Source organism: Ictidomys tridecemlineatus, chromosome 5 (genome assembly GCF_052094955.1).
Source record: "Ictidomys tridecemlineatus isolate mIctTri1 chromosome 5, mIctTri1.hap1, whole genome shotgun sequence".
In the NCBI taxonomy this organism is placed as follows: domain Eukaryota; kingdom Metazoa; phylum Chordata; class Mammalia; order Rodentia; family Sciuridae; genus Ictidomys; species Ictidomys tridecemlineatus.
The window spans coordinates 38397639-38411015 of NC_135481.1; the positions used below are offsets into that span (position 1 = coordinate 38397639).

At 35.2% G+C, this 13377-nt stretch overlaps 1 protein-coding gene across 23 annotated transcripts in view; it reads right to left on the reverse strand.

The window, feature by feature from the left end:
- The window catches only part of Mga (MAX dimerization protein MGA), a 128166-nt gene that overhangs the window by 7149 nt on the left and 107640 nt on the right, over nucleotides 1–13377 (reverse strand). For 10 of the 23 annotated variants that reach the window (XM_040275646.2, XM_040275649.2, XM_021725926.3 and 7 more), the window contains 5 exons: nucleotides 10919–11209; nucleotides 9241–10739; nucleotides 6035–6165; nucleotides 3359–3410; nucleotides 847–1053 (listed from right to left, as the gene is read on the reverse strand). In XM_040275646.2, the coding sequence (XP_040131580.2) occupies nucleotides 847–1053; nucleotides 3359–3410; nucleotides 6035–6165; nucleotides 9241–10739; nucleotides 10919–11209 (2180 nt within the window). Of the gene's footprint in view, nucleotides 1–846; nucleotides 3172–3358; nucleotides 3411–3770; nucleotides 3879–5385; nucleotides 5554–6032; nucleotides 6166–9240; nucleotides 10740–10918; nucleotides 11210–13377 lie in introns of those variants that run through there. The other 13 variants (XM_078049773.1, XM_078049772.1, XM_078049771.1 and 10 more) reach the window with 9 other exon arrangements.

Sequence of the window (13377 nt, forward strand, 5' to 3'; positions counted from 1 at the left end):
TTTTAATCAACTTTAATCTTCTAGCATACATTTGGTTGAAAGAACACTGTGCTAGAGGTATATGAATGCTTACCTTATTATTTCTCAACAACTTTTTTTTTGTACCAGGGACTGAAACCAGGGGCACTTAAAACAACTGAGCCACACTCCCAGCCCTTTTTATGTTTTGAGACAAGGTCTTACTAAGTTGCTGAGGCTGGCTTTGAACTACCCCATCCTCCCTAGATGCTGGGATAACAAGTATGCGCCACCATGCCCAGCTATATCTCCAACTTCTACTTAAAAGCAATTTAAACAAAACTACCCTAGCTATTCTATGTGCAAAGTTAAAACTTCTCCTAGTGTGAATATTTCAGATTTTCTTTTAAAATGTCAACTGTTATGAAGTATGTTAAAATATCACTTATGGGCAGGGGTTGTAGCTCAGTGATAGAGCACTTGCCTAGCACATGTGAGAGGCACTGGGTTAGATCCTCAGTACCACATAAAAACAAATAATAAAAAGGCACTGTGTCCATCTACAACTAAAAGAATATATCACTTATGCTATGCTTTATACTGTGACAAACTCTTCTAAGTACTAGTAGGAACAATGTAAAAAGAATGTGGTAAACAGAGTTACCTAGAGTTTCTGATTTTATTAAAAGAAGATAACTCTGTTAGTTAAATTAGCTTTCAATAAAAACCTACTCTGACTCAATTTAACAATTTCCCCCTCTAAGAAATTTACTGAACATTTGCTAGTACACATTCAGTTGTTAAAGTAGCTCTATTTCAATTTTCATCACATGGCAATAGGTCCCCTTTCCCATATTATCTATAAGGTTCTCTTGGACACACACTTACCCGCGTAAGAATGAGACTTTTGGAAACCTTGGAAGAATGAAGCAATCCCAATGTAATCTTCAATTTTTCAAAGAGATCTCTCATTTCACCACGTCGCCGCCGCTCATTGGCAGTGTGTGTCCGGCGATAATAGGCAAAAGCTTCTGCTTCTTTCTGTAGTTTGTCATTCCAGTAATCAGATTTCAGTTTTAAAGGAATTTGTGGAGCCTGTCCAAATGAGATTGCCTCCTCAACATCTTTCACATGTACCTGCCCTCTACCACTATCCCAAATAGCACTGCTCTATCTCAGGTACCCATCATCTTCTGCCTGGATTGTTATAACAGCCTCTTGATTGCTCATCTTAATACCACTCTATCCTTCCTCCAAATCTAATTTCAACAATGTCAACAGTATAAATTCAAATACAAGCTAATATAATCATATCAATTTCCAACTCAATTTCAGTGGTTCTCAAATGAGGAAAAATATGTGAGCAAGAGGGAACATGGCATCTTTTATTGTTGAGGTTAGTTTTGCTATCAGGGATTAAACCCAGGGTCACTAAACCACTGAGCCACATCCACAGCGCCCCCCTTTAATGTTTTTATTTTGAGACAGGGTCTTGCTAAGTTCTTGGGGCCTCGCTAATTTCCTGAGACTGACCTTGCAATCCTCCTGCCTCAGCTTCCCAAGTTACTGGAATTATAGGCATGAACCACCATATCTGGTCTGGAACATGGGATCTTTTGTAAAGCTTACTTATATAATTTATTATTATCAAAACTAATTTTCATGATACAAATTATATGAAAAAATATCTTGATTAGTGGAAAAATTATTTTAAAAGAATTTTTTTTTAAAAAAATACTGTAAGATATTTCACAGCTCCATAATGGAACAACTTCCACTCTTCTAAATCACCTTTTTTCTCCAGCCATTCCTAACTGTTAGAAATTCCAAAACACACAAGGCAATCCTACACCTCCCCTTTTGCATACACCTGATGGCCCCTCCCCCCTTTGTCCTTCCCAATCTTCCACAGCACTTAAAATTTAACACCTAAAACTCAAACATTGTACTTTTCCCAGCAAAGTCTGCCTTCACTCTCAGTATCCCTTAGGCTTCCTTTATTCTTTTTTATTCTATTTCAATTTTAAATATTATTTACTTCTTATGAACAAGTTATACATAAATGTAAGGTTAAAAATACATGAAGAACTTATATGTTTTCATGTTGTCTATTGACTACTTGCTATGCAGAAAAGAATTTAACTCACATCATTTTTATATCTTTGCCACTCTATTTTTCTATTATAGCTATATCACTCATTTTAGTTCTTCACTAGATCCCTTAGCAACTTGAATATATAGTTCTTAATTTCTTGTTTTATAACAATAAATAGATTATTTTGACTTTCCACTTTGTAAAATGAGGGTATTGGTATCTATATCCTTCTCTTTTTTCTTCCCTTTCACTGCACAATCTGTGATATGTATTTAGACATTTTTCAAGAATAAAATTAGGTTTTTAATATTTTACTCAGTAATACAAATTCTTTAAAAAAAATCACTGAGGGTGTTTATACTATTCTGACACTATAAATATTCATGAATATTAACATTAATGAATAATTACATTTCCTATCTTACACAGCTTTGTTTTTATTCCCCTTCTGAGGCTGTTAATTATCTTTCCTGATACTGTCTGTTATCATCATTACCTTTACAGTGCCCAAAAACTTTTAAGGTAAAGACATTTTTTTTCCTAAAGTTGAACCCTCTGTACATTAACATAGTATGGGAGAATAAAAAATGCAATAAGATAGAACAAATTTAAATAAAGGAAAGCACTGCAAGTACTTGCTTGTAATAATTTGGGTATAAAACAAAAGATTATGTAAATAAGCTATTATGAAAGCTCTGCCATCTAAATATGTTTTAGAATAAAAAAAATAACCAAATATAGTGATATTTATGAAAAATGATTACAACCATGCACATGTTTCCTATGATCCTCAAATAGCCAAACAATCATAATGCAGGGTTTTTGAGAGGATTTGAAATGAAATGCCACCCTCCACCTCAACCTAATCCCCATCACTGCCTTTATCTCTTAAATAAAAACACAGTAACATGGTACATTTAAAAAATTAAAAGTAGTTTATAATTTCATGGCTCAATTTGGACCACTGAAAAGTACAAGCCTAGGCTTACAAGTAAGAATGCCAGCTTGTTTCACATCAAACCATTACAATATACAATTAGTTTTCAAATAAGCAAATAAATTTTCATAGGCTTCATACCCATTTGAACTCAATTATTCCCTCTCTGGGGGACGTAGAACTAAAAGGGAGAAAAGCACATTAACAGTACAATTTTGTTAAGGGGGGACAAGTTGATTATATGAACTTCTTGAGAAAAACATCCTTGAAAAAAATCTCAGTTAATATAGCTAATATTATTTCAACTCTAACATAAACATTACCAATTTTATTAAATGAGTAATTATCATTAAATATGTTCTAAATACCTTTCGACTCCTTTCAGCAGCTTTTTCATCAGCAGAGATATGGGTACGGCACCTAGATAAATATAGTATTTTTCAATGCCTTATTGAAATTCAACAATCTAAGACCTATTTAACAACTATATTAAAGCACACCACCCTAAATTGCCTAAATTACAACCAATTTATTTTCCCCAAGGTGTGGTAGGGGCCATATTATTTATTCAACAGCATAGTTGTTTTTTTTTTCCTCTAAGAAAAGCCTGTGTACGATGAGATGCCTATAATCCCAGTAACTTGGGAAATGACGCAAGATCACAAATTTGAGACTATACTCAGCAAACTTAGCAACAACCCATCGCAAAATTTAAAAAAATAAAAAAGGGGGATGTAGTTCAGTGGCCAATCCCCAGTACCATAAAAAAACAAAACCAACCCCCAAATGCAGACTATTCAATCACACTCCATTCCATCCTTCTCATAGGTAAATACTCCTGAATTGAGTTTCAATGTGTTTCTTCAATTTTCTTAGGAATGTCCATTTCTAAACAAAAAAATTTATGTATCATTTTAAATAGTATATTGTATCTTTCTGCAACTGAGTTGTTTCATCATTACACCTGAGATGTTGTATACATAGTTCTAATCTGATTATTTCAACTAGCGGTACAGTATTCCATAGTGTGAATCCCCGCTGCCCACCAAAAAATATTTTAAGAATATTAGTAGTTTTTATATTGTTATTAGGTCACTTCTAAATCTTCACAACAGTAAAAAATGATTCCTTGTATACATGTTGTAAGCTGTTGTATGGTAACATAAGAGTGGAATTACTAGGTTCAAGAAAGAGGTATGCACATCTTCAACTTTAGTAGATGTTAAACTGCACCTCATAGTGGTCATAACAATTTTATGAGTTCCCATTGCTCCACACTTATATGGTACTATTATAAATTTCTATTTTTGACACACTTAAGAGTATGAATTGATACAGTTACTGTAGTTTAATTTGCATTTCCCTAATGTCTTGTGAAGATGAACAAATCTGTACATGCTTACTGGCCTTTTAGGTTTCCTCTTCTGTAAGCTTTCAGCTTGTGATATCCATATTTTCCTATTGAATCATATTTTGTTTTTGCCCAGTGCTGGAGATCAAACCCAGGGCCCTGCTAGGCAAGTAGTGTGCCACTGAACCACACCCCCAGCCCTGAATTATCTTTTTCTAATAGACTGGTAACAAATTTTTAATATCCTAATACTAATAACCCTTTGTCAGTTTTATGTACTACAAATACTTATAGACTAAGCTTGCCTTCTCATTGTTTTCAATGAGAATTTTGAGGGGTTTTTTTTGCGGGGGGGGGGGGGAGTACCAGGGATTGAACCCAGAGGCACTTTATAACTGAGGCCCAGCCTTCTGTTTTTATTTAGAGACAGGGTCTCACTGAGTTGCTTAGAGCCTCATAAATTGCTGAGGCTGGCTTTGAATTCTCCATCCTCCTGCTTTAGCCTCCAATGTCACTGTGCCCGGCTAAAGTTTTACATTTAATTAGACTTAAAAATTAAATCTTTTTTTTTTTTTTTTTGAGGTGGGGGGCAGGGTTGGGGACTGAACTCAGAGCCTCAGGAACACTAAACATGGCTCTTAAATCTTTAGTTTCAATCTATTCTTTTATAGTTTGTGCTCTTTCTGTATTGGTTATGCTTGGTCCTTTGTTATTCTAACCCACTAATATGGTTTCTCACTATTGACTGAATTACTATTTAAAATCTTTTAGTATGATTTTATAAAGGTCTTACACAGCTTTTATTAGATATATTCCAAGGAAACTTTCTTTTTCCTGTTACTCATGTAAATGGTATGTTTTAGATTTTGTTTGTTGTTACTGTTTAAGAACTCAGTTTTAAAACAGGCTTTATTAATTCAACAATACTGTTTAGCTTATTAAGTCTAATTCAGTTAAGAGACTCAAAACTCTTTCATGCTTAACCAGTAGGTAACTGAAGTAGCCTGCAAATAGTTCTGGTGTAAAGATAATTACTAGTCCTACCTTCTATTCCTCAGACTTTTTCAGCATCAGTAGGGATGAAGAGTTACTTTCTCAGATCATTGCTACTTCATATGTAACAGGAGAAGTACAAGGTCTAGCAGAAAACAAGAAGTCGTATCTTCCTTCCCTTCTCTCTCATATCCCAGTCCCTAATCAATAAAAAGTTTACTAAAACAGAAAAGGAAATATTCCTGAGCAAGTCCTCATATCCTCCGTATTTTTATTTTATCAGCCGAAGAGGCAGGAAAATTTTCATACCTATAACTCACCTGTTTGACTAGTAAAATAAACAAATTTAGAATTTAATGCCTTATTCTTAAAAGATAAATAACATTTGTTGAGTAGTCCACTGTGTCAGTTATTATGCTAGTTACATGTATTATTCAACACTTCAAAACTAGTATTTTAACACCCATCTATCATTGACATTTATACCCTGCCTCCGAACAATAACCAAGGCAAGCGAATCAGCTCCTAATCACAGCTTCTCTTTTCATCTATACTAGTCAGAAAAAAAGCTAGAAGAATAAAGAAACCAGGTCAGTTACCTAGATGTCCTAAAAAGAACATACAAGATTTTTCTGATTACAAAGTAACAACAATTATAACAGGAACAACAATTATAACTCAAAGATAAATTAAGACTTACGGCTGTTTGAATGACTGTGTGTGAACTACAGTGGTCTTCTTGTGGGTAACATTAATTTCCTCTGAGAGCTCTTCTATAGTCTCAATGTCCACTTGTTCCTCATCATCCTCAACGTATTCTACACAGTTATTCTGAAAAACATCATTTCAACAGTAAATAAAGTATTGAGGTGCACCCACACCTAAACTTTCCAACTGCATGCTCACTTTATAAAATCAACTACTACCAAATACTGATCTTAACACTGGAGTATTTGACAATTGTAAACTTGTTAATCATAAAAAAAAGAAATAAGTCAGACAACATATGATTAGAGTTAACCACCAAGAACTACAAAACTCACAGATATATATTAAACAGACATCATTAATTCTGAAGCTACAGAGAGTTCCCAATGGGATGCATTAATGCTTCAATGTTACCTCTAGAGAATAAAATTCAGGTATGGCTTCATTAAGGCTTTCCCAAATCCACCCCCTTGCCTTTTTTTTGGTGGGTAGGAGTGCTGAGGGTTAAACCCCAGGACACTCTATCACTATGATACATCCCCAGCCCTTCTTAAGATAGGATCTACTATGTCGCCAAGGCTGACCTTAAACTTGTGATCCTTCTGCCTCAGCTTCCTGAGTAGCTGGGGTTACAGTAGTACCACTGTGCCTGGCTATGGTTTCCTAAATCTTAAGATCAAACGCCAGTGAAATAAAATTTGGAAAGGAGGAATCTGGAAAGAACAAAATTCTATTTGGGAATTGGGGGTATAGCTCAGTGGTAGAACACTGAATAGCATGCGCGAGGCCCTAGGTTCCAATGAGGAGGAAAAAGGAGAGAAGAGGCCTGGAGGATGAAGAGGAAAAAGAATGAGAAAAAAGAAGGATGAAGGAGGAGGAGGAGAACTTTCCTAAGTAGGTTTCATGACTAACACCATATCAGATGCCAATAAATCAACACACACAAGGCAGATATGGTACAGAATACAACCCAGACAATATTCAAAGTCTCTCAACCCCACAGAATGAGAACTCTTAAGGAATTTCAGATTTCAAAAGAAATCCAGGATTGTTGTGGTTCCTTATACCAAAGAAGTCAATCAAGTAAGCATTTACCAATATGCATCTATCATAAAAATTCACTGTTTATAACACTAAAGTTATATGAATATATAGGACAAGCAGATATTTTTAAGTCCAACCTTTAAAAGTAGTGTTTACTATGCCACAAACTAAATAAGAAATACATTATCTCTTATATATACTCACACTGTATCAGAGAGAGATAACAGCCCAACCACCTCTGTATGTTTATAGACTTTTTGGAAAAATTACTTACCCCCAAATTATAAGTTTTGTAAGATCAATAGACACTAAATACAAACTATCTTTTGTTCCCACCCCAATTCAAGTACAACTTAAACAATATACATTAAACAGTGTATATATAAACATTAATTCTAGGAAGCAAAATCAACAGCATCCCAACAGAATTTTTAGTTAGTATTACAGGTATATATGCTTTGTGATATTTAGACTGAAGAATGTCTGCCTACGGCATAGTTTCAACTGTAGACTTTCCCCAAAAAAAGTACCCAGTACTTCATTAAAGTGGCTATTCAGAGCTTTGCTCACAGCATTTCAATCTAATTCTAATAACAAGTATAAAGATAACTTAAGCATGGGGCATGTACATAAAAATTATATAGAATTTAGATTTTGGAGATCATTTAAAATACTGTTCTTACTTTTTAAAAAATCTGTGTAAATTATCTATGAAATTCCCAACTTGCACCTTCAAGCAGTATCTCCTTGCAATTATGGCACTCTAAAGAACTGACTCGATTAAAATCAATTCTGCAACTAGCAATAGTTTTAAAGTTGAACTATTTTTTGGTCTGATTTTTCTCTGAATTGACTATAACAGGAGATCACAAAAAGCACTGTAAGATCTGCAATATAACTTTTAAACTCAATGAATTCAGATTTCTAGATATATAACCTTGAAAAGGATTACATAGAAAATTATAAGGCAAATGCATATAGAATCATTCAATTTTAGAGCTAGATCCTCACTTATAAATCAGACAACTGAGGTTCAAAAATAATGAACCAGGAACATTAAAATATTTAAACATTTTAGAGTTTTAAAATACTAACCTTTTTGTTATATTTTATCTGCATAAGGTCATTAGGGATTAACAAAGTAAGACCAAACAATTCAGGAGCTGAATGAATCTTAAGGAAGTGAGATTCTGAAACAATCAACCACATGATAATCGGTACAGAGGGCTATGTCATCAGCTCCCAAAAAGAGGGAGATTGTTTAAATTTCAGGGCACCCCTATGGTCTCATGCTTAAATCAGACCCTGTATCAGAATTTGGCAAATCAAAGCCTGACTTACTGGAACAAAGCCACAGTCATTAACATATGTATTGTTTGTGGCTGCTACCACACAACAGCAGCTGAGCCAACCAGCCTGCAAAATCTAAAATATTTACTATCTGGCTCTTCACAGAAAAAGCTTTTCTAACTCCTGCTTTGTATCACACCTGACTCACAATTACTTAGTTCAGTTAATACACCCCTAAGTAGGAGGCCTATAAAAATGCTTCAGGAAATTTTTAATAATCAATTATAAAAGTCATATTACAAAGGATTATAATTAAAGTCTAAAATATAAATTCTGGAAACTAAGTATTCAGATGATAATTAAAATGCAATTTAAGGCAGAATTTCGTTAAAAATATTAGATGGTATTTTTCAGTTTTTCTCTAAAACAAAAACTTCACTCTAAATGCAAGCAGACAGGGTTATCCTCCAGTTCAAAGGTCACCCATTCATTCTGTTTCTTATATATTATATCTAACAGATAAATTAGAATCACTCCATGTAGCAAATGTCAAAGAAACTACGGAGATCAAATGGGTGTAGTGGTTTCAAAACATTCCTTTTAAAGCTACTAGGGATTCTCAAGCATCTATACCCCAAAAGTTCAAGCTACCTTACCATAAAAAACAGACAAATGTCAAAGGATAAGCCCAATAAATGTTGCCTGTCTGATACATCCTAAAAGCTACAGGGCTGTTAATAATGATCTAAACCTAGGCATCCAAATGAATGTTTTAGGTCTTACTGATCTTCTGGAAAAGCTACTGTCTCTAATAAATCATTTAAATCCTTGAGGTTTCAGTCACAACAAAAATGGGCTCACCACCTTTTCTACATCATCAACATCCTCACTCTGGTAGTCAGAAACAACATCCACAATTTCATCAATAGAATCATCGGTTTTCTCATTCTCATCTTCTTCATCCTCTTCTTCCAAATCCAAAACAGTAAAGCCAGTACTTTTTCTCCCACCCTTCTTCTCTTGCTTTGGTTGTATCTGTTCTCCTGGTAGCAATAAGTGACCCTGAAAGTGTCCATTCCCTTTGCTTCCTTTTGTAGCTCTCCTAGGAACAATGGAGAAGGCTGCAGGATTAGAAATCATACTCCAAGAATCACATTCAGTTTTTAAAACTCTGGCATTCCCAGTAGTTTCACTTTTTCCAAGTAAGTCAGAGATCCCCCGTTCTTGAAATACATCGGAATTTTCTTGACATGGCTTTGCTTCTCTAATTAACAACTCATCTGTCTCCTCCTTACATTCTTGCAAAGTTCCCACATAATTCCGGGTCAAAGGGCCCTTCAGGTGTTTTCTCCATTTTTCCCTAATACTGTCCTTCTCCCTAGAGTCTCCACATTCCTTCTCCTTGGCCCGTGGATTAGACTGCTGCTCCATAGTAATTTTGCTCCCTGACAATTCAAGTTTACTTTCTTCCTTAGAGATGACTGGAAACTCATTTAGTTTTTCCTCTGGATTGTCGAATCCCTTCTGCTGTTCCACCTTCACAGCACAGTTCTGTAGCTGTACTTTATTTACATTTTGTACTGTCATAATATTGGCTTTTTCAGAAATCGTCCTAACTTCTAGAAGAGACAGTTTTTCTTTAGAACTACTATGATTTCTAGTCCCACTCTCTTCATTAATATTTTTATAGTCTTCATCTGTGTGTGACCCAGTGATATAGGAGAGTTTAGAAGGTTTGACAGTTGTGGGACCTTCTTCTGTAAGAGAATCTTCATCCAAACGATCACCCCCATCTTCCAAGGAAATATTCAGAGTTTCCTCTGAGGCAATAGTTCCTGAATTTTGTTTATTAGCCTCTGGGTCTGTACCTTCTCCTTCTGACTGTAGAGTTTTCCTAGTTTCCTTCTCTTTTTTTATAGAGTTCATTTCATCTTTTTGATCTATATTCTGGAATTCCTTCTTCATTTGAAGGGAAGCAACATGCTGAAGAATGGAGCTAGGAACAGGCTTTTGTCCTGGGAGCTGTAACAAGGCAAAACTACCAGACTGGAGAGGAATAAGACTGGCTGTACCAACAGGCTGCCCTCCTGAGCTATAGGTAATTTTGGTTTCAGAGCCTGATTTACTTGCAAAACTTTGTGGTTCAGGAGGAGAAATCCTCAGGGTCAATGTGCCAGCCTGAGAGACAAAACTAGGTCCAGAGGAAAGCAATGATGGTGCTTGAGTGATAACATTCACTGCTGGAGAAGACCCAACAGCCTGAATTACAGGATTCATAACAGAGAAAGCAGAGGATGAACTGGAAGTTGGTGGAGTCTCAGAAGGTTTGGAAGGAGCAGGTAACCGGATTCCCATCACAGACCCTGAAAGAAAGAAAAAGAAAATTTAAATCATGACTGCCCATCTCAATAATTCACTGGTGTTTTTCTTTTTTGGACATGTGACTCTAAGAGATTAAGAATAATCCCGGTGTAGTAATAAATCATATAGCCAACTGATTTACCGAAAGAAAAATTCATTAGAAAGATCTCTAACTTTATACCTGGGTTCCGAAACATGACAGGCTGTAAACTGGGCTGGGTATTAGAGCCTCGAATCTGATGCAAAGGCAGGAGCTGGACAATCTGCCCATTGGGATGCCTGAACAGGTTCATTCCACTTGGACTCCTTACAGGCTGCAAGACCATCCGATGTCCCTGAAGTTGTGGGTTTGGGACAGGTCTAAGCGTAGGAGAACCCTGCTGTACTGGAATCAACAACAATCGTGGTCCAGTACGTTTCACTGTGTTAGGAGAGATCTGTGGAGTAGCCACTGGAATTTGAGGGGCACTTTCTAAAAAACAAAACAGAAACATAATATCAGAATTCTCCTCAACATATGAAGGAAAAAAGCTATGACAACAAATACAGGATCTGACAATGCTACAAGCAACTTCTAATTTGAATTATAAAATTGGAAAAATCTTGTCCCTCTATAATACACTCTTTATGGCTGAGAGGAATTTGTTTTAAACTCAAGTAACTAACCAGACATTGTCAAGAGTTTTGTATTCAGAATGATTAAAAGACTGGAGATATAGCTCTGTTGGTAGAGTGCTTGCCTTATGAGCACAAGGCCCTGAGTTCAATCCCTATCACCTCCCCACAAGAGAACCCAGAATGATTTAAAAAAAAAAAAAAAGGCATTAACTGTCAAGAGGTACTTTTATAGAGATATTGCTTTTGCCTAATGACAACCAGGGTATGCCCCTAAATTTGGATTCATGTTAAATTAAAAGACATCAAAGAGACAGGTAAAGGCTGGGGTCATAGCTCAGTGGTAGAGTACTCGTCTAGCACTTTTGAGACCCTGGGTACCCTTAGCACCACATAAAAATAAATAAAATGAAAGGTATTGTATCCATCTAAACTAAAAAAATAAAAAGAAAAAGAGTGAGAGATAAATAAAGCCTGACAAGAGGGAAAAGACAGTTTTAAAACAAATGATATCATTCAAATTGGTGAACTTATTTGCCTTTGTTTTATAAATCTGTAAAAAATTTAATAGTCTGTCAATAAAGGAAAAAAATTAAACCCCAAAATTTCTGGCTTAATGTGATTTTCTATCAGATATGCATTGTGTCCACACAAAACATTAAAATTCTAAGAGAAAATCATATTAATAACTCTTTTATACTAAGGAGTAAACCCAGGGACATTGAACCACTGAGCCACATCCCCAGCCTTTCCCTTTTTAATATTTTATTTAGAGACAGTGTCACTCTGAGTTGCTTAGGGCCTTCCTAAGTTGCTGGGGCCGGCTTTGACCTTGTGATCTTCCTGATTCAGTCTCCTGAGCCACTGGGATTATAGGTGTGCATCACCACACCTGGCCCCATGCTCATAACATTTAGATGATAAACTGTAACACAAAAAAATCTAGGACTATTCTAAAAATGAAATAAAACAAAGACCAGTTTTTTCATGAAAATAATACTGTGCAATTTAAACAAAAAACATTTACCTATCTTACATGAATTAAGAAAATGTTAATACAATTTCTCAAACTTTTCAAATTTATTTTTAGAGTGATTCAAAACCTAAATTACCTCAATTGAGAGAATGAAAGCAATCTTTCTTATACCCATTGAAAATGTGATAATTTACTTAAATGTTGGTGAGGAGCAGGGAAAGAGAAAAACATAAGTCAAACGAAAAAAACAGACAATCAAAATATCCAACTTGATATGCTCTTTATGAACTGAGAATAAAATGTCCACTTCCTTAGAACTAGCAGTTACCTGAGTTCTCTATATTTATAGAAGAGATAAGAAAATTTATTAACATCACTATTTTGGGCTGGGGAAGTGGCTCAGTGGTTAAGTGCTCCTAAGTTCAATTCCCAGTACCAAAAAATAAAATAGAATCACTATTTCTTTAAGTGATATACGAATATAAAGTAACACTGTATCACACTGATAGAAAAGCCATTCCCATTTCAATTTTAACCTTTTGATTATATACATAAGAAAGTACCAGTCTTGGATTTTTTTAAGTTGTTGATAGATCTTTATTTATTTATATGTGGTGCTGAGAACTGAACCCAGTGCTTCACACATGCCAGATAAGTGCGCTACCACTGAGCCACAGCCCCACAATCTTAGATATTTTATCTTTAAAAAATGACTTCAGTATTTTCTAGCTCTCTTCATCAACAGAAAGAGATGTCACAAGCACAGAACATACAGTAAATATTCGAATTTATTAATATATTTTATTTACTACTTGTTTATGAGGTCAACCTGTCTTTTGGCAAATAACATTGACTTCCACTCAGTTTGGTCTCTTAAAAACACATTTAAATTAAAAAGTAGTTAATTAAAACAATAATTTTTAAAATAGTACAAAGGGGGGGCTGGGGTTGTGGCTCTGTGGTAGAGTGTTCGCCTAGTATGCATGAGGCACTGGGTTCAATCCTCAGCACCACATAAATATAAAATAAAGACAATGTGTCAACCTAAA